The sequence below is a fragment of the Ctenopharyngodon idella genome, chromosome 11, assembly GCF_019924925.1.
Source record: "Ctenopharyngodon idella isolate HZGC_01 chromosome 11, HZGC01, whole genome shotgun sequence".
Classification (NCBI taxonomy): Eukaryota; Metazoa; Chordata; class Actinopteri; order Cypriniformes; family Xenocyprididae; genus Ctenopharyngodon; species Ctenopharyngodon idella.
Genome location: NC_067230.1, coordinates 27,940,522 through 27,965,194, shown reverse-complemented (window position 1 = coordinate 27,965,194; position 24,673 = coordinate 27,940,522). Strand labels below are relative to the sequence as shown.

Genomic DNA, 24,673 nt, shown 5'->3' with positions numbered 1-24,673 from the left:
TTAAGTTTGAGTAATTTTGTTATGTGCTGTTGTCATATTTTGGGGTTATTTTTTTGTTTTATATATTTCTATTTTTGAATTTATTTAATTTCAGTTTTAGTAACTTGCCAATGCAACATTTCTAATTTCCAGTTTAAGTTTTTCATCTAAGATTTATATTTTATTTCATTTCAGCTTTATTTCAATGACTACATTTTAATAATTTTAGGATTAGTTAACTATAACAACACTGGTAAAGACACCAGAGACTTTGAGATGTTCTCAATAAAATAACAATATTCCAGAAAGGATGCGTTCAGTTTTTTTTTTTTATTCTGTTTCTTTCTTTTTATCAGTTTCCTTCTGCCCTGAGTTCCACGCAGTTCTCTGTTCCCGTATATAATTTAGACGGCACCAACACGCCTGGCCCTCTCTCACCCGACCCACAGAAGACATAAGAGGGGGACGAAAATCAACACACTTCATCTTTGCCTCATTTTCATGATTGATAAAATGCAGATTAACCTTATTCTGTTCACCTGAACTGGTCCTTTTCAGGAAAAAAAAGATTTATGACCATCGTTTAAGCGTCAAGAGCATCCGTTTGACTCTTGAACATATCACAAATACTTTTCCTTGGGATGTATATCAAGCCATCATACAGTGTCTGCAGGACACTGTAAATCTTTCATTTCTGTTTTTTTAATGCACTGGTCTTCAGGGATTGGCTCTAGTGTGACTAAAGCAGATGGCTGTTGATCTCCACAGCTGCCAAAATGGGCATCGTGTGTGCTTTACCATTGTTTGATTGGGATCCTGATTGAATTTTCTTGTGTTTTGTTTCTCGTGGCGCTTAAGATTTCAATCAGACAAGGAAGAGATTCTCACATGATGTCGACATCATGTGTTTGTACAGCCAGATCCCTGTTCTGCGTCGGATACAGAGGGATCGTTTTGTACATAATCCAGCAAGTTCACCTCGTCTCAACTCATGTTTGCCTTTTGTTTGGGAAGTCCTCAAACAAACCTGCCTTGCCAAGCCATACCGCCCCTTTGCCTTGTGATTTTGATAATGGTGACCTCTGTTTTATCTTGTAACTTTCCTCATGCTGCACTTACTGCCATGTATTTAAAGTGTTTCATCACAATAACCACACTTAGAACACCACTTATATAAAAACAAGCTGCACTTACTAGGGCTTTTGCGCCTACTTATGTTTACTAGCCATCCAGAAACGTAAAGAAACTTGTCGGCGGGTCAATAATTACCTCACGTAAATGACTCGCAACACATCGGAGAAACGAAAATGGCTGGGAAATCAAATTTCTGTCCGCTTCTGAGTATCGCTTTAATTCGTTTTAAGGTAATACACAAATTTTGTTTGTAAGTGAACATTATAAAGGAACTCTGACAATCTCAGATGTCTGCAGCACCAGCACTGCTCCAGGTTCATTTCTGCATAATTCTAGTTGGCCGTTACAGCTTATTATACAAAACTAATGTTTGGGACGCAGTTTGTGTGCTGACCAATTTTCCTTCTATTGTGTCTGCATCTACAGTTAAGTGCGTCACCTAGTAAAACTAACTGACTAGCTGGTGCAACTCGTGACAACATTTTAATGTGTGTTGTACACAATGTATCACAACCAGTATCAGCAGAAGTCAAGGTTATTTGGGATAGTTCACCAAAAATGAAATTCATGTTGTTCCAAACCTGCATATCTGTCTTTCTTTCTTTGGAACGCAATCTTTTGGAGAACTGTTGCTGTCCATGAAACAACATTGAACCCCATTGACTTTCATTGTATGGATTAAAATATCTTCATTTATGTTCCACAGAAAAAAGAAAGTCATACAGATTTGGAACAACATGATATTTCATTCATTTTTGGGTGAACTCTTTATGACGATTGAGGATGTCATATTCTTGATGTAACCCTCAACATTGGAAAACACATCTTAAAGTGACATATTAAAATATTAACCCTAACTTTTCTGGTGCTTTGACCATGATGCACATTTTTGAGAGGGCATTTAGTAGGCCAAATTTGCCATCACCCTTGTCACAGTGCCTGATGGCGACTGCGTAATGAAGCGTGTTTCCAAACACGCCCCAAAGCTATTGAACCATTACCGTAACACCACCAGATACGCCACTGCGGCGATGCTTATCATGCAAATCTTCTTATAGAAACCATTTCCCTTCTCTGAAAGACTGAAAGCCATTAGGAATGATTTCAGTTGAGTGGGAAAACCCAAGAACTTGCTTTACTCCAATAGACCAGCGATTCACCATTAAGCTAATGGAGCGTACGCAGCGTACAATGGAATGGAACGGCACCGTCTCGGTGCTTAATCCCTCATCCCACCATTAGGATGGTTGGATTGGTGGAGATCAGTTGGATGTGTACCGTAACTGGACAGCTGTCTGTAGAGCTCAGGCCAAATGCTCAAAACCATTCCTGCATTTGTCAGCTTTCCTAGTGTTGTGCAAGATTCAATCCCCCCTGCAGAATACAATCTACCTTGGACAACAAGCCGAAGCTGTTTGAAATGCCCAGCCAGAAGTGTCTGTCCTGTTGTAGCTGGTTTGGCTGGTTGGCACAGTCCAGTTAACCCCTGCTTGGAAGATTATACCATATATCCTTTTCTATTGGTGGTCATTCAAAAGTAGTTGTGTTTCTTTGAATTCAACAAATATATTTCAAATTTGGCGTTGCACTATAGTAAATGTTTAACAGAGTGCCATTTTTGGGGGGCTTCAAGCTTTTATAATTATTTCTTTTCATGGTTAACACAACTTAAAGGATTAGTTCACTTCAGAATTAAAATTTCCTGATAATTTATTCACCACCATGTCTTTCTTCAGTCGAAAGGACTACGTCACGCGTGGCCTTTCCAACGTGATTGCGTAATGCATGGCACATCGCAGAGCAGTGCAAGATGAGCATTTTTGGTTAAAAAGTATGTACATTTTAATTTGTTTTTAGAAAATGACCAATTGTTTCCCTAGATAAGACCCTTATTCCTCGGCTGGGATCGTGTAGAGCCCTTTGAAGCTGCATTGAAACTGTTTAACCCGTTGAACCTCCGTGAAGTCCACTATATTGAGAAAAATCCTGAAATGTTTTCTTTAAAAACCTTAATGTTGTGTTTCTGATCAGGCAATACTCAAAACTAATTCTGTTTTTTGGGTCCAAGGGGCATCGGATTCTGTGAGAAGACTGTATCTTGCACGACATAAAGATTTCTAAACGTCTGATTCTACAAGCCCCTCTTTGCAGTCCTTATATTTGATGTCAATGCAGTATCTGTGTTGTTTTTGTGGAGTGTTTGGCAGTCTTACATCTCCACTTATAAACCAGTATAGAAAATGAATGGCCATATGTTGCACACCATAATACCCTACCTCTAAGAGTCTCTCTTAAACTCAAGCCATGATTTATAACTGACACGTGTTAGATGCAAAACTGGAACAAGGCTAAAATGCTGACACTCACTTTGCAGAAACTGAACTCTGTTAGTCCCGCCCTGTAGGACCACTTAAAGTGCAATGATAAAAATAGAAAGGGAAATGATCAAAAGTGTGTGTATATGTATAGGAAATGTTCAGCATCTCAAATTCAGCTCTCAGGTATTGTATGATTACCCACAGTCCTTATCCCTTACCCACAGACCCAACAAGTTGAAGAAATGGCTCTTTCACACCCATGCTAAAATGGTGCCTTCTAGTCTTGTTTGTTGCCAGTAAAACAAAAATAGGCAACAGTTTTTTGTTAATTGTTTCTATTCTGAAAGGATATTTTTGTTATTTGCTGCAGAAAAGAGCTATGAACTAAAATTTCAGTTATTTGAAGAATTGTTCTGGGTTCAATACAACTTTTGATAGCATTTGTGAGCAAACATTTTTTTGACTTAATTTCAAGAAATTAAATGCCCAAGGAATTTAATTGTATTGTATTTCTGTTAAGTTTGTTTTTCTTTTTTGGGGGATAGTTTCCTGTATGAGTTTATTTCTTCTTTTGAACATAAAAGAAGATATTTTGAAGAATGTTGGTAACCAAACAGTTGCTGGTCCCCATTCACTTCCATGGTATTTGTTTTTTCATACTATGGAAGTCAATGGGGACCATCAACTGTTTGGTTACCAACATTCTTCAAAATATCTTCTTTTGTGTTCAAAAGAACAAAGAAATTCATACAGATTTGGAACAACTTGAGGGGAAAGTAAATGATGACAGAATTTTAATTTTTGGTTTTAACACAAATTTTCTTAAATACAAGCTTAAGTTGCATTTAACCCAGAAAATTAATATGTTTCATGAGCATAGATTAATGAAAGCTAGAGTCTGTATTCAGATCCAGTAGAAAACGGATCATATGAAATATTGTTTAATCATACTTTCTAGTACTATCGGGTTAATATTTTCTGTAATATCGGGTCTGTATGCTTAGATCAAGAATAGGAACTTTTTATTTTATTTCATTTAATACCTGCCCTTTTTTTTTATTATTATTATTATTTTTACTGTTGTTTCAAACCTGCTTGACAAAAATGAGATGTTTTGCAGAATGTCTTTTCCATACACAAACTAACACAAACTACATTAATTAATATGTTAAATGTAAATGTACATTTTTTTTTTTTTTTTTTTCTTCTGATGCAGTTGTTTTCTGTGAGGAACAGACTGAAATTGTTGTTCTCCAAAGATTTTAACAATTAAAGGGATAGTTCACCCAGAAATGAAAATTCTGTCATCATTTACTCACCCTCAAGTTGTTCCAAACCTGTATAAATTTCTTTGTTCTGTTGAACACAAAGGAAGATATTTTGAAGAAAGTTTGTAACCAGGCCACTTTGGGGCACCATTGACTTCCATAGTAGGAAAAAAAAATACTATGGAAGTCAATGGTGCCCCAGAACTGTTCAGTTCCCCACATTCTTCAAAATATCTTCCTTTGTGTTCAACAGAACAAAGAAATTCATACAGGTTTGGATCAACCTGAGGGTGAGTAAATTATGACAGAATTTTCATTTCTGGGTGAACTATCCCTTGAACTACTTTTCAAATAACACTATAAATGTAATTTATGGTGCTTTTGTGCTCTTTTTGGACCTTGACAGTATCAATCATCCACTTTCATTGTATGGAAAAAGCAGCTTGAACATTCTTCAAAACGTCTCTTTTTTTTGTGTGTGTTTCACAGAAGAAATAAATTCATGTTTGTTTTTAGGTGGGTTTTTAACTATTCCTTTAAGGAAATAAGTTCATTGTACATACAGTAACATGTGATGGGGTGTCAGTAGCATTGTGCTGTTGTTTTTTGTAGTATTTTCACTTTGAACTGTAGCGTCTTCATTTGCATTCCTGCAGCATTCAGACTGTTTGATTGCTCTTGCCTGTATCGTGAGCACTGCACATGCAATTGCCTTCTCATCGAGGGGATATCGAGTTGCTTAATGCCTTTTACATTTTGAATAATGGATTTTGTGCAGTGTGCAAATACTTTTTTTTTAACCTGTTTCCATTATTTTAGTTAAATGCTCTCTTACCCACTTAGTTGATTGTTTTTTTGTTTTGTTTTGTTTTTTTGGAGGAAAAAGCAGCTCAGTTTGACTGCATTTTTTTACTTCATTAAATAGTCATTTGTTTTGTTTCTATGAAAATTAAAATTTCTCTTGTATTGGATAAAATGGGTTTATTATGTGTTTAGCTTTTAAGCAATGATGTCTTATGTTTTGTTCCTTCTCTATTTGCTTGAGTTTAGTTTTTCCCCTGAGCACGTTTAACTATTGTAGCCGTACTGAACATCTGTTGTACTTTAATGTGATTCTAAAGCACTTAAACATTTTCCTCTTACTGGCACTTTGTATTTTTTAGAATCTGTTGTAAAGCTAATCTCATTTTATAGTGACTCCACCACCCCAAACACTCAAATTTTGGTTTTGGATCAACATTTGGAAACTATGCATTTAAGCTATTTGCTGCACAGAGATTTTGTAATGAATTTTAAGACTTTCTGGCATAATTAAACAAAAATATTTCGTGATTGCTTTATTGATTACTAACAGTATATTTTCTATATAAAGAGATTCTTACTCCAAAAAGTCCAGAATCCCTGTATTTTACTCCACTTGAAAATAAATGTAGAGAAATTGCACTTTTCATGAGTAGGGTATAAACTTTTTTTTTTTTTTTTTTTTTTTTTTTAAGCAATTAAGGCAAATTATGTTCATTTAGAGAGAACTATTGTTAAATAAAATATTGTTAACAATATCAATATTGTTATAGCTAGCATAGTTAACATGACATGAAAAGTAATTGATATTCAATTAATTATAGAAATACATTTTTCTTAGTAATATTTACTGGTATTATGTAATATTTAGCTGTTCCACTGTGAAAATTCTGTCATCATTTACTCACCTTCATGTCGTTCCAAATCCGTAAGACTTTCGTTCAACTTCGAAACACAAATGAAGATATTTTTTAATGAAATCTGATTGATTTCTGTCCCTCCATTGATAGTCTATGCAACTACCACTTTGACGCTTCAAAAAGTCTCATAAAAAAGATCATAAAACTAATCCATATGAATTGAGCAGTTTAGTACAAATTTTCTGGACTTAGTCGCTTTATATGATGAACAGATTTAATTTAGGATTTTATTTACACAAACATCATCACACATCATTTATGGTTAACAGAAGCTCAAGCATGTTTGCTTGACGTGCAAGAACTAATGAGGTTCATTCTCGGTTGAGCTTCTGTTTATGTTCACTGATCAATGTTTATATGTGAATAAAAGCCTAAATTCAATCTGTTCATATAAAGCGATCGAGTCGCTTCAGAAAATTTGGAAAATTCATATGGATTAGTTTTACGATCTTTTTATGAACTTTTTAAATCTTCAAAGTGTCAGTTGCGTAGACTGTCAATGGAGGGACAGAAAGCTCTCGGATTTCATTAAAATATCTTCATTTATATTCTGAAGATGAATGAAAATCTTACAGATTTGAAACAACATGAGGGTAAATAAAAGATCATTTTCATTTTTGGTTGAACAAATCCTTTAAAAGCCTATTAGCACATGATTTTCAACCATTGCAAAAATGGAACATTCTTTAAAATTGTCACAAACAGGAAGTGACATTATTTGCCACTTTTATAGAATGACAAAATAGGCAATTACAAAATCTCATTCCACTGTAAATTTGTACACATTGTAGTATTAACCATATTCTTAACCATTTAAAAAAAAAAAATTTTTTATTTATATGAAATATGTTTTTAATTGACTACAAACCAACATATGGGCCAAAGAAACTATCCTCTGGTTTTAATCCATATTCAGACATTTTCCACATTCAAAAATAGAAATGCCATATACAATAGAAAATTAAACAACATATTATGTCTTTAATATTTTAATCTTAAATATCCTTCAGAGGTGGACAAACTCTTTTTCTGCAGATTCCTATTTTGTACCCTATTCATAAAAAGTGCCAATGTTAAACTTTAAGACACTGCCCTGTAACAGAATCAAATTTTTTTTTCTTATCCTCTAAATGTTGACATGTCATGACTGCACTGTATTTGGAACAATATTCTGTTTTTCATGGGCAAAATTATGTAGGGGAAAAAAAGGATGATGTAATAATCAAAAGTGTGAAATTTTTACTGTAATGGTACAATATCAACACCAAATGTTTTCAGTATTTTTTTGTGCAAATGTATTTTCAGATTGTCTCTCTCTAGCAGCTCAAATGTTTACAAATTTATGTTCATTGGCGTACATGTTGTACTAATCTGTGGATGTTGGAAGGGAAGGAAGATTTCTATAAAAAAAAACAAATGTATAACTCTTTTGGCTTGTGTCTTCATCAAATACAGCTGCAGAAAGCTGACCTCATTTATGCAGTAATTGTGTTAACGTTAGCATGTTTGACACCTGCGTAAACCAGAAAAAACAAATAAAATTTTACCCAGGCCAAGAGAAATACGCTGACACGGCAACCTCTCACAATCAGGTTCGCCCACCTGAACACTGAGGTCACTGGCTTTAGAGAGACCGTCAGACCTGAAGCTGTACAACACAATACAAGGAAACTTTTACAGGAAGACAGTAGGATGTCCTTTTTTGACCTTAATCTCATCGCCACAAATGTGTTACAAGCACGTCGGCTTTGGCAGAGAACAAACTGGCAACTGATCTGTGAATAAGACAGATCGTCAGTAAGATTTGAATGAAGTTATGATTCGCGAAGAACAAAAGTAATGCAGAGCACCTGAGTCCAGTCAAATTTTGATAAGTTGCTTTAAAGGAAAGCATTGTAGGGCCTTTATGCAATCAAAATAAAAAATACGGTGTTTTTATATTGTTAGTTTGATCCAATAAGAGCTCATCTTCTTCAATCACCAGTTATATTCAATTGCTGATTGGTCAGTGCATTTCTAACAATAAACACTACACCATTTCTTGTTAGAAAAGTTATTGTATTGCACATATATGCCATTGCAGTCATCAAGCATGATTAGATAATGACATTTGTACACAAGATCATTTCATCAAAAATATTTAAATACAAAAATAAACCTTTAGTTCAAGATCTTTTAACACTTGTTTTTTTGATTTGCACGATTGTTGGATATATTTGGTTCTGTCCCATTAGCAGTGAGAATGTCCCTGAGTCAACCACACCACTGTCCCTTTGCTCCTTTCATTATTTTCATCCATCTTCTCCAGTGTTATGGATCGATGGATGCTTTCTGCTCTGACATGTCCCATGAGTTCAGCACGGCAGCAGAACAGGTCTTGATCCCATTTTGCTCAAGTCTTTCCGTACAGGAGTTATTGGGTAAAGCTGTATGAAAAAGTGAGAAGATATGTTAGAAGGTGACCTCTGCATCTTGCAAATGAATGGTAAGAAGTGTATTTGAGAAGCCAAACCAGGGATGGGCAACTTCGGTCCTGAAGGGCCACTGTCTTGCAGAGTTTAGCTTTAACCCTGATAAAAACTCACCTACCTGCAGTTTTCTAATAATCCTGAAGACCTCGATTAGCTGGTTCAGGTGGGCTTCATTAGGGTTGGAGCTAAACTCTGCAGAACAGTGACTCTCCAGGACCGAAGATGCTCATCCCTGAGCCAAACAGTATTGGTTATAGCAGACAAAACTAGTTTTATTCAACTGGCAGAGCATGGCACCATCAACGCCAAGGTCATAGGTTCAACTCCCAGTGAACACACAAGTAAGTTGCTTTGAATAAAAGCATCTGCCAAATGCATTGGAAAAAGTCCACAGATTTAGTTTGAGCCTGGTTATGTGCATTCAGAGAGTCAACGCACCCTCTGTGAAGTTTTTGTGATTTTGCTGGACGAAGAACAGCAAAACGAAGAATGTGAATTCCAGGCAGCCGAAGATCATTCCGCACAACAGGAAACTGAAGCTACCTTTACTGTGCATCACCTGAGGGGGGAAAGAGACTCGAATCAACACAATTACAAAAGCAGTTTTACTTTTAGCTTAATTGATAGAGCATCATGGCACTAGCAACGGCAAGGACGTGGGTTCAATTTCCAATGCGATGCAAGTCAGACCTACCGAACCCACGAGCACCTGGAGTAACATCTCCCCCATCCCTGCACTGGTCACCAGGACTGTGGTGGCACAACCTGAAGATGAAACAAAACAATTAGCTCAGATTTTCATCTGTGGCCTTCTTGGCAACAGCCTGACAGGTTTTTTTCTATCTAGGCAATAAGTATAAAAATACTTAAATGCTTTAAAAAAACCGAACACTCAAACTATTTGTCAAGATTTTTGCAGTAACATTTAAAATGCAAAATGAAATCTGATGACAACTGTACAAAACTTCAGCTAAAATGATGTTAAGACTGATGCCATTTTTTTTTTTTTTTCTTGTCTGTAGGTATGCACAGTTTGGCAGAGGATTTTGTGAATATATCAAAATTACTATAATAATAATAATAATAATATTTACCAAAAAAATATTAAATATTAATAAATATTAATCAAAACAAATTAATATTTTAAGATTTCACTGTAAAATAAAATTGAGTATTTAAGAACAATAATATAATAATGATAATTGTATTTTACAGTACTGTAAACTAATATTTATGGCTGTCTTAGGGTATATTTACACGACAACGATGTACTAAAAACGGAAAAGTTTTCCCTTTGTGTTTTTTGTGTACAGACGACAACTTTGTCAAAACAATCCCTGTTCGTGCGGATCCACAAAAACGATTAAAAACGCTGTATTCTGCTGCCAGGCCAGTAGTTGATGTCACTTTGTAAAGAAAAATTACATGCCCATAGACTGAACACATAATACTCATTAGCCTGACATCACCATTTTCACAAATCTGCATTTTTGTAGTTTACACAGAGACGATAACAGGATCGCTTTCAAAATCTTGTTTTCAGGCCACCAAAACACCATTGTTGCATAAATGACCGGCCAGAACTCATTTTTAGTTGAAAACGTGTCGTGTACGGACCCTTAATTTCTTCATTTTCAAATGTTAAACCATCAAGCAACCGCAGGGAGAACTTAAAGCTTCTCTTTTGTTGACAAGCGCTACTAATTACAAGTTTGGGAAGATGGTTAGCACATGTTGCGTTCCCAAAACCACATTATAAGCAACCCCAAATTATGGAGCCCCGCAAATGACATGCAGAAAAAAAAAAATAGTAGGCTAAATTGTGAGCACAATTTATAAATTGAGGGATCGAATTAGTAAATCGTGCGCATGATTTAGCAAATCGAGGGAATGAATTAGCAAATCGAGGGAACGAAATAGTAAACCATGCACACGATTTAGCAAATCCAGGGATTGAAATAGCAAATCGTGCACATGAGTTAGTAAATCGAGGGAACGAAATAGTAAATTGTGCGCATGATTTAGCAAATCGAGGGAATGAAATAGTAAATCGTGCGCACAATTTAGCAAAACGAGGGATCGAATTAGTAAATCGTGCGCACAATTTAGCAAAAAGAGGGAACGAAATAGTAAACCATGCACACGATTTAGCAAATCGAGGGATTGAAATAGAAAATCGTGCACACGATTTAGCATATTGAGGGAACGAATTAGTAAATCGTGCGCATGATTTAGTAAATCAAGTGAACGAAATAGTAAATCGTGCGCATGATTTAGCAAATCGAGGGAATGAAATAGTAAATCGTGTGCACAATTTAGCAAAACGAGGGATCGAATTAGTAAATCGTGCGCATGATTTAGCAAATCGAGGGAATGAATTAGCAAATCGAGGGATTGAAATAGCAAATCGTGCACACGATTTAGCAAATCGAGGGAACGAATTAGTAAATCGTGCGCATGATTTAGTAAAACAAGGGAACGAAATAGTAAATCGTGCGCATGATTTAGTAAATAGAGGGAACAAATTAGGAAATCGAGGGAACGAAATAGTAAACCATGCACACGATTTAGCAAATCGAGGGATTGAAATAGCAAATCGTGCACACGATTTAGCAAATCGAGGGAACGAATTAGTAAATCGTGCGCATGATTTAGTAAAACAAGGGAACGAAATAGTAAATCGTGCGCATGATTTAGTAAATAGAGGGAACAAATTAGGAAATCGAGGGAACGAAATAGTAAACCATGCACACGATTTAGCAAATCGAGGGAACGAATTAGTAAATCGTGCGCATGATTTAGTAAATAGAGGGAACAAATTAGTAAATCGTGCGCATGATTTAGCAAATCGAGGTAACGAATTAGTAAATCGTGCGCATGATTTAGTAAATAGAGGGAACAAATTAGTAAATCGTGCGCATGATTTAGTAAATCAAGGGAACGAAATAGTAAATCGTGCGCATGATTTAGTAAATAGAGGGAACAAATTAGTAAATCGTGCGCATGATTTAGCAAATCGAGGGAACGAATTAGTAAACCGTGCACACGACTTAGCAAATCAAGGGAACGAAATAGTAAACCGTGCACACGATTTAGCAAATCGAGGGAACGAATTAGTAAACCGTGCACACGACTTAGCAAATCAAGGGAACGAAATAGTAAACCGTGCACACGATTTAGCAAATCGAGGGAACGGAATAGTAAATCATGCGCACAATTTACTTTTTCTTATTGCATGTCAGGTGCGGGGCTCCGTACAAAACAACCCTCACACAGTGCATTTAATTAAATGTAATTTGATTACTGCAATATTGCACTTTCGGTTTTATTTCATTTAATCATGCAGCCCTACGCAAACTTGCACTGCATTTTTAAGGCAGGTTCATTCAACACACTGATGATGTCTCAATCAAAAAAAGCAGATTGGCTCTTTTAGCTCAAAGCAGCGATGGGCTTTTCTCCCATTCATTTTTCTTCAAGTGGTCCATCCTGCCTTTGGATTCATATGCATTTCAACATCTGCTACAGCTGCAACCAGTCAGTTCACTTCAGGTCCAGATCTGCAGGATATTTTTAATGATACTTTTAATCGCTCTACCCTAACCAACTCCCAAAGTTGCAGCGTACAGAGGGCACTCAGCAATTAGCCATTTATTTCGAAATAATTCCTCCCAGAGGCTTTGACCACTGGGTTTAAAAAGGATCGTCTCCGCCGTAAGACATAAGACCTGTCAGGCCGAGCCTTCCCATAAAGCCAAAGGCCAACAGCGTAAAGAATTAAACAGGGCGGCTCCTGTTGCCTTGGTCTCAGCGGTAAACCTTGAATAAATACTGAACTGCAAAACCACCAATGGCTACTGTCAAATCAATGAAAGCCATAGACAAAAAGGCGATTTAACAATGCCGGAGACAGCGGCGGTCCATCTGTCGCAATACCTTTGTACTCCAGGATGTCTTCGGTGAGCGCTAGCATGCAGGGGAAAATGCTGCTTATAAATAGGCCGAGACAGCAGGTGCCGATGAAGAGGAACACACTACTGTTGGAGAAGATCAGCAGCAGAAGTAGTGTGACTATCACACCCACCTACAACAGAACAGAAGGGAGAGGATTTGCATTTGGACACGCACCAGCAATGAAGCCTTTGTTATTTGAGGTGAACACCCTTGCTTTATCTGCAGAGGAACGGAAATTAAGCGGCCCACTGTCATAAACTTTTGGCGCAAATAAAATTGCGAAATAACAAAGGAGCCTCAGACACACCAGGTAAACAAATGTCCCAGCTGGCAAATGGACAGGGCAGAGCAGGATGCAGAATAAGGATGTTTGTTCCTGTCCACTGTTTCCCTTGGTGCATCATGGGTGACACACCTTTCTTTTTTTGATAGTGTAAACCACTTTTATAGTCCATTGGATTTAACAAGAGACTAAGAAGAGATTGTAATGGACTAAGCTCCGCCCCCCCCCTTGGTTACTGTTGCCAAATCAGACAAGTTTCACATAACATCCCATAAGAATGAACTGGAAATTTGCATCACATTTCTGCACCCCTTTCATTATGATAATAAATAATAATAATAAATGTTCCTTGAGCAGCAAATCATCATATTAGAATGATTTCTAAAGGATCATGTGACACTGAAGACTGGAGTAATGATGCTGAAAATTCAGCTTTGATCACAGGAATAAATTACATTTTAAAATATATTATATAGAAAAGAAGTACTTTAAAATTGTAATAATAATTCACAATATTACTGTTTTTACTGTATTTTTGATAAAACAAATGCAGCTTTGGTGAGCATAAACTTACCATCCCCAAACTTTTGAATAATTGTGATACAATTATAAGTGACTCAGCAACAATGTTTTCCACATTTTTAAAAATAATTTCAATAAAATTGGCTTTAAAACTAAATCAAAGTTACACACCTGATTGACGACGAGCAATCGCACAGGTTTAAAGTAGTAAGACAGAGGTATGGCGGACAGGCGGCCGGCGGTAATAGCTGCCCAGAAGACGCACGTCAAGTAGCCGGCGGTCTTGTGAGGTAGATTTATAGGGGGCGCCACTGCGTAGGTGTACACAAAGCCTGTGTATGAGCCCTGAGGAGCGTGAAATTAAATAATACATAAGTTCAAGTAATTAAGCAAATGCTCTTAAATTACAGAGCTGAAAACCTGCTAATCCTGCTTACCACTATACCGTCAGAAAAGAAGAGCACCAGACCCCCAAGGATATGGATCCCAAAGAAAGACGACGGAAAGCCGTGCGTGTTGCCAAGGAGACAGCAGCTGAACAAGTCTATATGGCCTGCAGAGACAGAAGAGCTTGAATGTACAGCGGGAAGATTACAACAACATCCTTTCTGCCTGTTATGCACATCTAATGGCATGTTTGGCTCTATTTCTGACTTGCATGCACTTGTGTACATGGCATTCATGTCTGATCCAACATGGTAATTATTTCACAAACGTCAGTGGTGCAGAAGTGCGGGCAGGTTCACAATCTTACTTCTGGAAGTCTCTTTCTGGTGTCCATCGTCTTCTGTCAGACCTGTGGTTCCCCAGGTTTTCATCGCTAGCACATCTCCATCTAGTAAACGTCGACTGGGGTCTGATCCGCACGTGAACAACCGCTCACGATACATCAGGATGAATATCGCGATGGGTACTGGAAGCTACACAAAGACAAGACAGAGTATAAAGACAGGGATATCTGATTCGTAAAGGAATCATTCTTCTGAACAGATGTTCTCAAAATGATTCAGCTGAATATATATATATATATATATATATATATATATATATATATATATATATATATATATATATACACAAACCCAATTCCAAAAAAGTTGGGACACTGTACAAATTGGGAATAAAAAAGGAATGCAATGATGTGGAAGTTTCAAATTTCAATATTTTATTCAGAATACAACATAGATGACATATCAAATGTTTAAACTGAGAAAATGTATCATTTTAAGGGAAAAATAAGTTGATTTTAAATTTCATGGCATCAACACATCTCAAAAAAGTTGGGACAAGGCCATGTTTACCACTGTGTGGCATCCCCTCTTCTTTTTATAACAGTCTGCAAACGTCTGGGGACTGAGGAGACAAGTTGCTCAAGTTTAGGAATAGGAATGTTGTCCCATTCTTGTCTAATACAGGCTTCTAGTTGCTCAACTGTCTTAGGTCTTCTTTGCCGCATCTTCCTCTTTATGATGCGCCAAATGTTTTCTATGGGTGAAAGATCTGGACTGCAGGCTGCTCATTTCAGTACCCGGATCCTTCTTCTACGCAGCCATGATGTTGTAATTGATGCAGTATGTGGTCTGGCATTGTCATGTTGGAAAATGCAAGGTCTTCCCTGAAAGAGACGATGTCTGGATGGGAGCATATGTTGTTCTAGAACTTGGATATACCTTTCAGCATTGATGGTGCCTTTCCAGATGTGTAAGCTGCCCATGCCACACGCACTCATGCAACCCCATACCATCAGAGATGCAGGCTTCTGAACTGAGCGCTGATAACAACTTGGGTTGTCCTTGTCCTCTTTAGTCCGGATGACATGGCGTCCCAGTTTTCCAAAAAGAACTTCAAGTTTTGATTCGTCTGACCACAGAACAGTTTTCCACTTTGCCACAGTCCATTTTAAATGAGCCTTGGCCCAGAGAAAACGCCTGCGCTTCTGGATCATGTTTAGATATGGCTTCTTTTTTGACCTATAGAGTTTTAGCCGGCAACGGCGAATGGCACGGTGGATTGTGTTCACCGACAATGCTTTCTGGAAGTATTCCTGAGCCCATGTTGTGATTTCCATTACAGTAGCATTCCTGTATGTGATGCAGTGCCGTCTAAGGGACCGAAGATCACGGGCATCCAGTATGGTTTTCCGGCCTTGACCCTTACGCACAAAGATTGTTCCAGATTCTCTGAATCTTTGGATGATATTATGCACTGTAGATGATGATAACTTTAAACTCTTTGCAATTTTTCCCTGAGAAACTCCTTTCTGATATTGCTCCACTATTTTTCGCCGCAGCATTGGGGGAATTGGTGATCCTCTGCCCATCTTGACTTCTGAGAGACACTGCCACTCTGAGAGGCTCTTTTTATACCCAATCATTTTGCCAATTGACCTAATAAGTTGCAAGTTGGTCCTCCAGCTGTTCCTTATATGTACATTTAACTTTTTGCAGCCTCTTACTGCTACCTGTCCCAACTTTTTTGGAATGTGTAGCTCTCATGAAATCCAAAATGAGCCAATATTTGGCATGACATTTCAAAATGTCTCACTTTCAACATTTGATATGTTATCTATATTCTATTGGGAAAAAATGTAAGTTTATGAGATTTGTAAATTATTGCATTCCTTTTTTATTCACAATTTGTACGGTGTCCCAACTTTTTTGGAATCGGGTTTGTATATATATATATAATTATTATTATTTTTTTAATTCATGTTTATTATAATATATAGATATACTGCCATTCATATGTTTGTGGTCTGTGAGATTTTTCAAAGAAGTCTCTTGTGCTCACTAAGATTTATACAGTAAAATCAGTAATGTTGTGAAATATTATTACAATTTAAAAGAACTTTTTTCTTTTTTCCTGTGATCAAAGCTGAATTTTCATGTTGAAAACAGTTGTGCTGCTTCATATTTTTGTGGAAACAGTGATTCGTTTTTTTTTTTTTTTTTTAAGATTTTTTGACTACAAAGCTCAAAAAAACAGCATTTGTTTGAAATTTTTTTTTTGTAACATTATAAATGTCTTTACTGTCACTTTTGATCAATTTAATGCATCCTTGCTAAATAAAAGTATTAATTTATTTAAAAAATTATATTGACCCTACATTTTTTGAATGGTAGTGAATATTGATCAAAAATAAGGAAAAAAAAGAAGAATATATATATATATATATATATATATATATGTGTGTGTGTGTGTGTGTGTGTGTGTGTATTAGTCAAACCAAAAATTATTCAAACATTTTTGATATTTTTGATATATTTTTACTAGTGGGTGCAGGACACTATAGTTCATTTATGTAAGTGAGGATAGCAAAATAAACTGTGACATATTATACCCAAAAAATCTTCATACAGTGGACTACCATTAAAATTGATAAAAATTTAGAACCAAAAATTATTCAGATACTTTGACCTGACCATGTTTTGCTTAAGTGTTATCTGACATAATTAAGATTAATATATTATTATATATATATATATATAAATAAAAATGTTGAAAATGTTCCTCATATATTGCCTAGGTGTGTCAGTTATACTATCACTATTTGTCCAGTTTAGTCATGAGACATTATAGCCAGTGTTTATACAGAACTGTTTGATGGAGTGCAGTTGCCAAGGTGACAATCTTAATTTATTTCTTTTATTCAAATACCCTCCCAACTGGCCCTTCCTTTGACATTAGAGCTGACGGAGCATTGAGTATGCACACTGACCGTATACAACTTCAGAATCACGTTACCATTAATACGATAATCCATTAGCTAGTGTTCTGATGGCATGCCACTCTTAAAATCATTTGAGTACAAACTCAAACCTCAAGACAGATCGATCTTACATTGATGATAGCCATGATCCAGAACGCGTAGGAAACGTTGGTCACCACCTCTCCCTCGGTGTGGAGGGGGACACTGGACACGTTGTGCACAGGTCTGCCCGCGAGCTTGTTCCTCAGATGCGTTAACGATGTTGCATTGGTGCTGCTGTTCCCAATCACACAGCTGGTCTCAGACAGGAAGGGGTCAGCGATGAGGGGACTCACTAACGCCCCGAGACCTACAAAGAAGTGAAGAGCCTGGAAGAGATCAGAGCCGAAACGATAAAGGAGAATCATATCTTCTGATAGAAGATTCTCACAAAGCAAAAGTTTTTAAAGCAATTTTATAAAACACAGTTCTAAAGTTTGATTGGATGCGTGTTTAAACCTGTTAAATGATGCTCGCTTTGTGTCATGCCTAAAACATCATGATGAAATATTAATCCTAAAATGGACAAACATTAAAATCAAAAATAAGTCATGTTTTAAAAAAACAAAAAAACAAACAAAAAAAAAAAACATAAAATTGTAATATCTGTGTCCTAAGAAGATGGAAAATAGCAATAAATTAATTTTCTGATTTCTCTTGCCATTTTTAGGGTTAATATGCCAAGATTCAATGATGCTTGAAACAGCCTATAGTTATGCTAATTAACCTAATGAAAAATAATAAATTATATTATTTATTGAACATTGAAGTGTTATCCAGTGTTATTTTAGCATTATTTATATTTTTAAATATCTTTTATTTTTTATTTCCAGATTTCATTTTAATTTTTTACTTGTCTATGCCATACTTTTTATTAATATTCAATATATATATATATATATATATATATATATATATATATATAGTAATTTTACTATTTAAGTTTAATGTATTTTATATTTCAGTTTTAGTTTTTATTTATTTCCAGTTGAAGTAAACTTATTTCAGCCATGGCAACACATTTCTAATTTGCATTTAGTTTTTCACCAAATACTTTTTTATTTTATTTTATTTTATTTTATTTTATTTTATTTTATTTTATTTTAGCTTTATTTAAATTAACAATTAACTAACAATAATAACCCTGTTTTTTTTTTTTTTTTTTTTTTTTTTAATACTGATGTTTTAAACAGAATAAAGCACTCAAGATATGCATTACAGTGATTTTACCACTCTACTTGTACCCAACTACACCCTTAACCATGCTAAAATTAATTAGCCATGGCCTTTTGTGCCATATTGTCTCAATATGACTTATGAGAATCAGTGTGTGAAAGGAGATCGATTGTTTAATTCCACTCTGTAACTCATTATTGTGCAAGTTTATCTTATACTTTTTTCCTATGATATGACTGTACAAACAGCATTCCAAGAGCGCCAATGTAACAGCAGAAATTCAGTTTCACAAAGCATTTAATTGGCAGAGCAAAAACAAACAAGATGTGTATTAAATATCAATAACAAAAAAAATCTACTTAGTTATAGAACTGGTACAGCAACATTACACTCACTATTATGCTGCTGATCTGAATAGCAGCAGGCTGTGGTTAGCTGTAAGACTGGTGTGGTTTGCTTAAATATTTCTTATTGTTAAGCATTTTTAACCCTTTGTATACTGAGGGTGTACTTCCTTTTTACTTGGAAGAGAATTTTGTTAACAAACATCTTTTTGATGACTATGAAACTGGTTCTGTGAGCGACTGTATCCTATAGATCAAGGTACTTACATATAGCTTATTTTTAAAGATTTGAAGTATTTATGCTGGCTTCACATGCTATCGTAAATACGAGCTTTGGAAATGAACTGCCTCTCAAGTCGTATTTACCACTGGGGATAATTTTGATACCCAAGTTTCCGTGTTGGGTGTGCCATAAACTTTAAACATGGCGGAGGGGAGAACGATTGTTGCTGTGACTGCTATTCTTTATTAGTTTTTTCCACAACGTCTGCATTGCCTTGTCTTTTAAAGTAGTGCATATTTACTTGAATATTTTATGAATAACCATTTAAAGTATATTGTTTGTTTTATACACAGTGAAAATAGACTGTATTTGACTAAAATATCAGAATCTGATCTAGATAGTGGGGTGACTGTTTATATGGTTGTCAATGAATGGGATGCTTAATATCATTTTAGCTTTAATAAGTTTTTCCCAATAAATAAGCAAGAATAAACCTGGTGTTCTCCATGATTCCTGTTCTTTCTGACAAAAAAAGCATTTGAATCCCACTTTAGAAGCAGGAAGTAGGAAATGTCCGATTGTACGTGAAGGCAGCATAAAAGGCATTATGTATATATGTTTTACTATAGTTTTGATCAAATAAATGCAGCATTAGTGAGCATAAGAGACTTATTTATATATATACACATTTTATATTTTTAAAAGAAGACATGTTGGTCTTGAGGTACCATGTTTATTTCATTTAAAAAAGAAAGGGTTAAAATCCTGGCCTAATATGTAAAAGTATTTTTTTGTTTAAACAAACTAAGCAAAATTGCTTTCAGTGATCATCATGCTTTTGGAAGGAGCAGCTCTGACATTTTCCTAGTTCTTTTGAATGCCTTTTGTAAAAGTCAAACAGGTTTCAAGGGTGGGTAAATAACAGAATTTTCTGTTTAAAGCAAATGACCGGAGTACATTGCGTGTAAGGACCTCATTTAGACATGAATGGAACATTTCTGCCACTGCATTTCAGACAAGATATTCTATGACTAAATACTGACCTGCAGAAAAACAGTGGAGTCTTTTTGGTAGATCTTGACCAGTTGTAGGTTCGATATGGTGTCAATGATGCCCATGGCAAGACCAGACACTGCCATGGCAAACGCCAACAGGAGCAGCTTATAGCATAGTGGGATGATGGCAAAAACCACAGAGATGATGAGGGTGGACACAGCCAAAGCTGACAAAGAACTCACAAGCCTGAGACGAGACAAATAAGACACTGTGTTTTAAACAAAAAAGGCATTAACAAAAATATATAAAAGTAATACACTGCCTGGCCAAAAAAAAAAAAAAAAAAAAAAAATATATATATATATATATATATATATATATATATATATATACTTAAGAGTCTATGACTGGATTATTATTGCAGTGATTATTATGTTTCTAACAACCATGTAGGAAGACTTATCATGGCCATATTCCAGGATGACAATGTCCAGATTCATCAGGCTCAAATTGTGAAAGAATGATTGGAAGGATTCACTTTGAATTGGCACCTCTGAGTCCAGGCATTAAATGCATTGAAAGTGTTTGGGATGTGCTGGAGGAGACTTTACAGAGTGCTCACCTCTTGCATTGTCAATACAAGGTCTTGACCAAAAACTGATACAAGTCTTGATGGAAATAAATGTTGTGATGTTATTTCCATCAAGAGGTGCATAATAATCACAGCAATAATGATCCAGTCATAGACTCTTGAAGGGTTAGTTCACCCAAAAATTAAAATTCTGTCATAATTACTCACCCTCATGTCGTTCCACACCCATAAGACCTTCGTTCATCTTCAGAACACAAATTAAGATATTTTTGATAAAATTCGATTGCTCAGTGAGGCCTCTATTTGCCAGCAAGATAATTAACACTTTCAAATGCCCAGAAAGCTACTAAAGACATATTTACAGTTCATGTGACTTCGGTGGTTCAACCTTAATATTATAAAGTGACGAAAATACTTTTTGTGCGCCAAAAAAAACAAACAAAATAACGACTTTTCAAAAATATCTAGTGATGGCCAATTTCAAAAGCTTCAAAGCTTTACAAATCTTTTGTTTCGAATCAGTGATTCGGATCGCGCATCAAACTGCCAAAGTTACCTGAACTATTGAAATATCGAAACACTTATGACGTAACAAAGCCTTGTTTACTGAAATCACGTGACTTTGGCGCTTCAAACCACTGATTCGAAACAAAAGATTCGTAAAGCCTCAAAGCAGTGATTTGACATCGGCCATCACTAGATATTTTTGAAAAAAAAAACACTGTAGTCACATGAACTGTTTTAAATATGTTTTAGTATCTTTCTGGGCACTGAAAGTGTTAATTGTGTTGCTGGCAATAGAGGCCTTACTGAGCCATCGGATTTGATCAAAAATATCTTAATTTGTGTTCTGAAGATGAATGAAGGTCTTACAGGTGTAGAACGACATGAGGGTGAGTAATTAATGACAGAATTTTCATTTTTGGGTGAACTAACCCTTTAAGTATTTGCCTATTTAAATCCAAACAGTGACTTTTAGTAGTATGACGTTAAGTAGTATGTTATATATAAAGAAAAGTTTCAAACAGATCCCACCTGAAACAGCCTCAGGTGAGTCTTTTGACAAAAAAGTTATTCTGTCTAGCGTCTCTGACTTTATTTTCACCTTGGCCCAATTAAATTCTGTTTACATGGTTTATCAAATGCTCCTTCTAATGATAGCAGACGATACCAGTGGGGGCATGACACTTTTACTTTATATCAGTTTTAAGATTCATGCCATAAAGCAGAACAGGAAAAAGTAAAGATGGAGAATGTTCTCTGTTTAAATATATTCACGACTGTAAAAAAGAGATAAAGATCTTTTACAACCATAGATAAACAAATATGACTATCTGTAATGAAGAAAACAAATAGAAAAGGTATTACGACTAGTCTGACACCGAGTTTCCAAATAAAAGCAATTAAAAGAGACCAAAACATGACTACAGCAAGAGAAAGAGAGTATTAACTACTACAGCCATGCTACACTGTAAAAAAATATTTTATTATTTGTTATCACAACAATTTTTCTGTCAAATCAACTTAAATAATTAATGTGGTTCAGATAACATAATATTTTGAGTTTCTGTTGATTAAACCAATCACATTCATTGTATTAACTCAAATTAATTTCAGTGAACTCAATTTTAAGGCAACCAGGTAAATTACTTTAAGTTAAACCAACAGTTCTTTTTTACAGTGTAGCTACTATTCATATGGTTTTACTTGTTTTTCAGTATATCCTACACGTGGAAAATTTCAGAATGGAACAGGCTTAGAACTGTAGGGTACAAAACAAACTGTAAACAAATATAAATTGTAGTGTAAACTATGCCAAGGAAATATTTGCTTATACATATAGCTATAAAAATTGCTCAGTTCTTCCTTGAATGTGAAGTTAAGTCACTTTAAATGAGCAAATATTGTTCCAAACCTTTCCTGCGAAAAGCAATTTTGGACCACTTATAAAAATGAACTTTACAAAAGTTAATTTCTTTACTGTCAGGGAAAACAACAGCAGGGCAGCGTGTGTTTTTGTGGCTCGAGTCCCAGATAACTGAGACAGCACGACTTCAATGAGCACATGACCACTACAGGGTTTTCCAGACCGAGGCCATGGACGGGTTAGAAACTGATCAGTCCCAAAGAAATCAGATAATGACATCTGTTACGATGATTAAAGGCTGCCAAAAATAGTTTATTATCATATTTACATATGAGTAGGATGCATTTAAATGCCTTATCTCACGAGGAAGTGAACAAGATACATGATAGGAGGGGAAAAAATAAAAACAAAACATCTGACATTACAAGTTTGACGTGCTCTTTTAAAAACCTCAAGACAACCATTTCAAAAATGTCTGAATCAAATAAGTCTAATGAAAGTAAAATATGTTCGTTTTAAAACAAACAAATCTTTTTTTTTAATTTTTTTACTGTGATTAACTTATGGATTACCAATAGAGATACACAATATTTGCATTATCAACATTTTTTTGAATCGTAGATATTAGAAGCAGATAATATCTGAGCTTATTTTCTATGCAAGGCTACAAAAGTAAATAGTTTTGATGCCTCATATCACTGGATTTTGTGTAGGAATCCAGATTACCCACAAAGCAGTATGGTTTTTACTATCAGAAATCATACAGTAAATTATCAGACATAATAAAAACAATTACCAGTATAAGCCAATATTTTAAATAAATAAATAAAAATAGATTCTTTGAAAGCCCTCTTTTTCAGTTCCTCTTTATTTTGAAGAAGTATGCTAGTAAATAAAACCACATATGTAAATACAATATTATATAAGGGAAGTTGACATATAACAAGCTCATGAGCCTTTTTTTTATTTAGCATAGATATTTATGATTAAAATTTACATGTTTATATCGGGAATTGTATCTCTTTTGGGTTCACATTTTCTTTTCTTTTCTTTTCCTGATTTAAAATTATTGGCAATTTTATAAGTAACGATATTCTATATTCCATTAAGGTCATGACGAATTGGGACATTTCGTTTAAAACGTTTTAAAATGAATTACAGTATGTCATACTACTGAAACAGTTTCGACATATCAACCACTTAAGAATGAAATAAAATATAAAAAACGGCTCTATATCTCTCCAAAATACTCACGTTTTACTGAAGAAACCACCAATGGTGCTTCCAATAAAGAGGAAAAACTGTTGTGAGAAGAAGACTAGAGTGATCTCCTGTAAGGTGGACTGAGTCTGACATCTCAGGTCCAGAATGGTCGGACCCAGAAAAGCGACACAGAGTCCAAAACTGAAGAACACACTCCAGTATGTGAAAGTATGCTGCCAGTTACTGCGGAATAAAGCGCAGATCCGTTCATTAAGCAGATGCTTCATACTGGAGAAAGTTTCTGAGGTGTTTCTTCAGCATTTACACAGCTAGGCATGAGTAAACTTGTCCAAAGTGTGAGAGTCGCGTGTTCAGAGTCATCGGAGTGATGATTGTCCGATTCGCGAACGAGTGGTTCATTTAAATCGGTTCTTTTGAAAGATCCGGTCAAACCGACTCCTTTGTGGAGACTCGTTGGTAAGAAGATTTTAGTTATGTTTTCCATCAGGCGTGTTACTGATGTTTAATCTGTGTGTTTTTGGGAAAGTCTAAGAAAATACTTTGGAAATTATGACATTGTGGAGCCTGCTTTAGACATATATTAAAATCAACAAAACATATCGCATTCGCAGCAACATTTGACACAATATATACAATTTACATACATTTGACGACCAGGATTTAACTAAACGCTACTGAGTAAACGACCTGTCCGGTTAAAGCGAATCGATTCGCTAAAATTTTTCCAACACTATCAGGAGATCAGTGATGGTGCCCAAAATAACACCATCGACTAATGATACAAGCGAACCGATTCACTAAAACAAAACGATTCGCTTAAAAGATTCAAACATCCAAACATTTCCGTGCAACA

The 24,673-nt window shown here is 35.5% G+C and overlaps 2 protein-coding genes across 6 annotated transcripts in view; one reads left to right on the top strand and one right to left on the bottom strand.

The window, feature by feature from the left end:
• The window catches only part of elk4 (ETS transcription factor ELK4), a 150,772-nt gene that overhangs the window by 9,793 nt on the left and 116,306 nt on the right, over positions 1–24,673 (top strand). The window contains exons 6-7 of one of the 5 annotated variants that reach the window (XR_007932516.1): positions 336–2,944; positions 3,182–7,844. The exons of 1 other annotated variant lie outside the window; for it this stretch is intronic. Coding sequence is in view for 3 of the 4 variants with exons in the window: in XM_051911601.1 (XP_051767561.1) it covers positions 336–437 (102 nt within the window). In the remaining variant the exon portion in view is untranslated. Of the gene's footprint in view, positions 1–335; positions 7,845–14,060; positions 14,082–24,673 lie in introns of those variants that run through there. 3 more of the 5 variants (XM_051911604.1, XM_051911602.1, XM_051911601.1) reach the window with 3 other exon arrangements.
• On the bottom strand, positions 7,248–24,165 carry mfsd4aa (major facilitator superfamily domain containing 4Aa). Its single transcript, XM_051911597.1, has 10 exons — positions 23,851–24,165; positions 20,185–20,383; positions 17,491–17,727; positions 14,405–14,570; positions 14,088–14,203; positions 13,822–13,995; positions 12,828–12,975; positions 9,586–9,656; positions 9,330–9,450; positions 7,248–8,846 (listed from the first exon to the last, which is right to left on the bottom strand). The coding sequence occupies exons 1-10, from the start codon at positions 24,084–24,086 to the stop codon at positions 8,731–8,733; spliced, it is 1,584 nt and encodes a 527-aa protein (XP_051767557.1). The 5' UTR covers positions 24,087–24,165; the 3' UTR covers positions 7,248–8,730.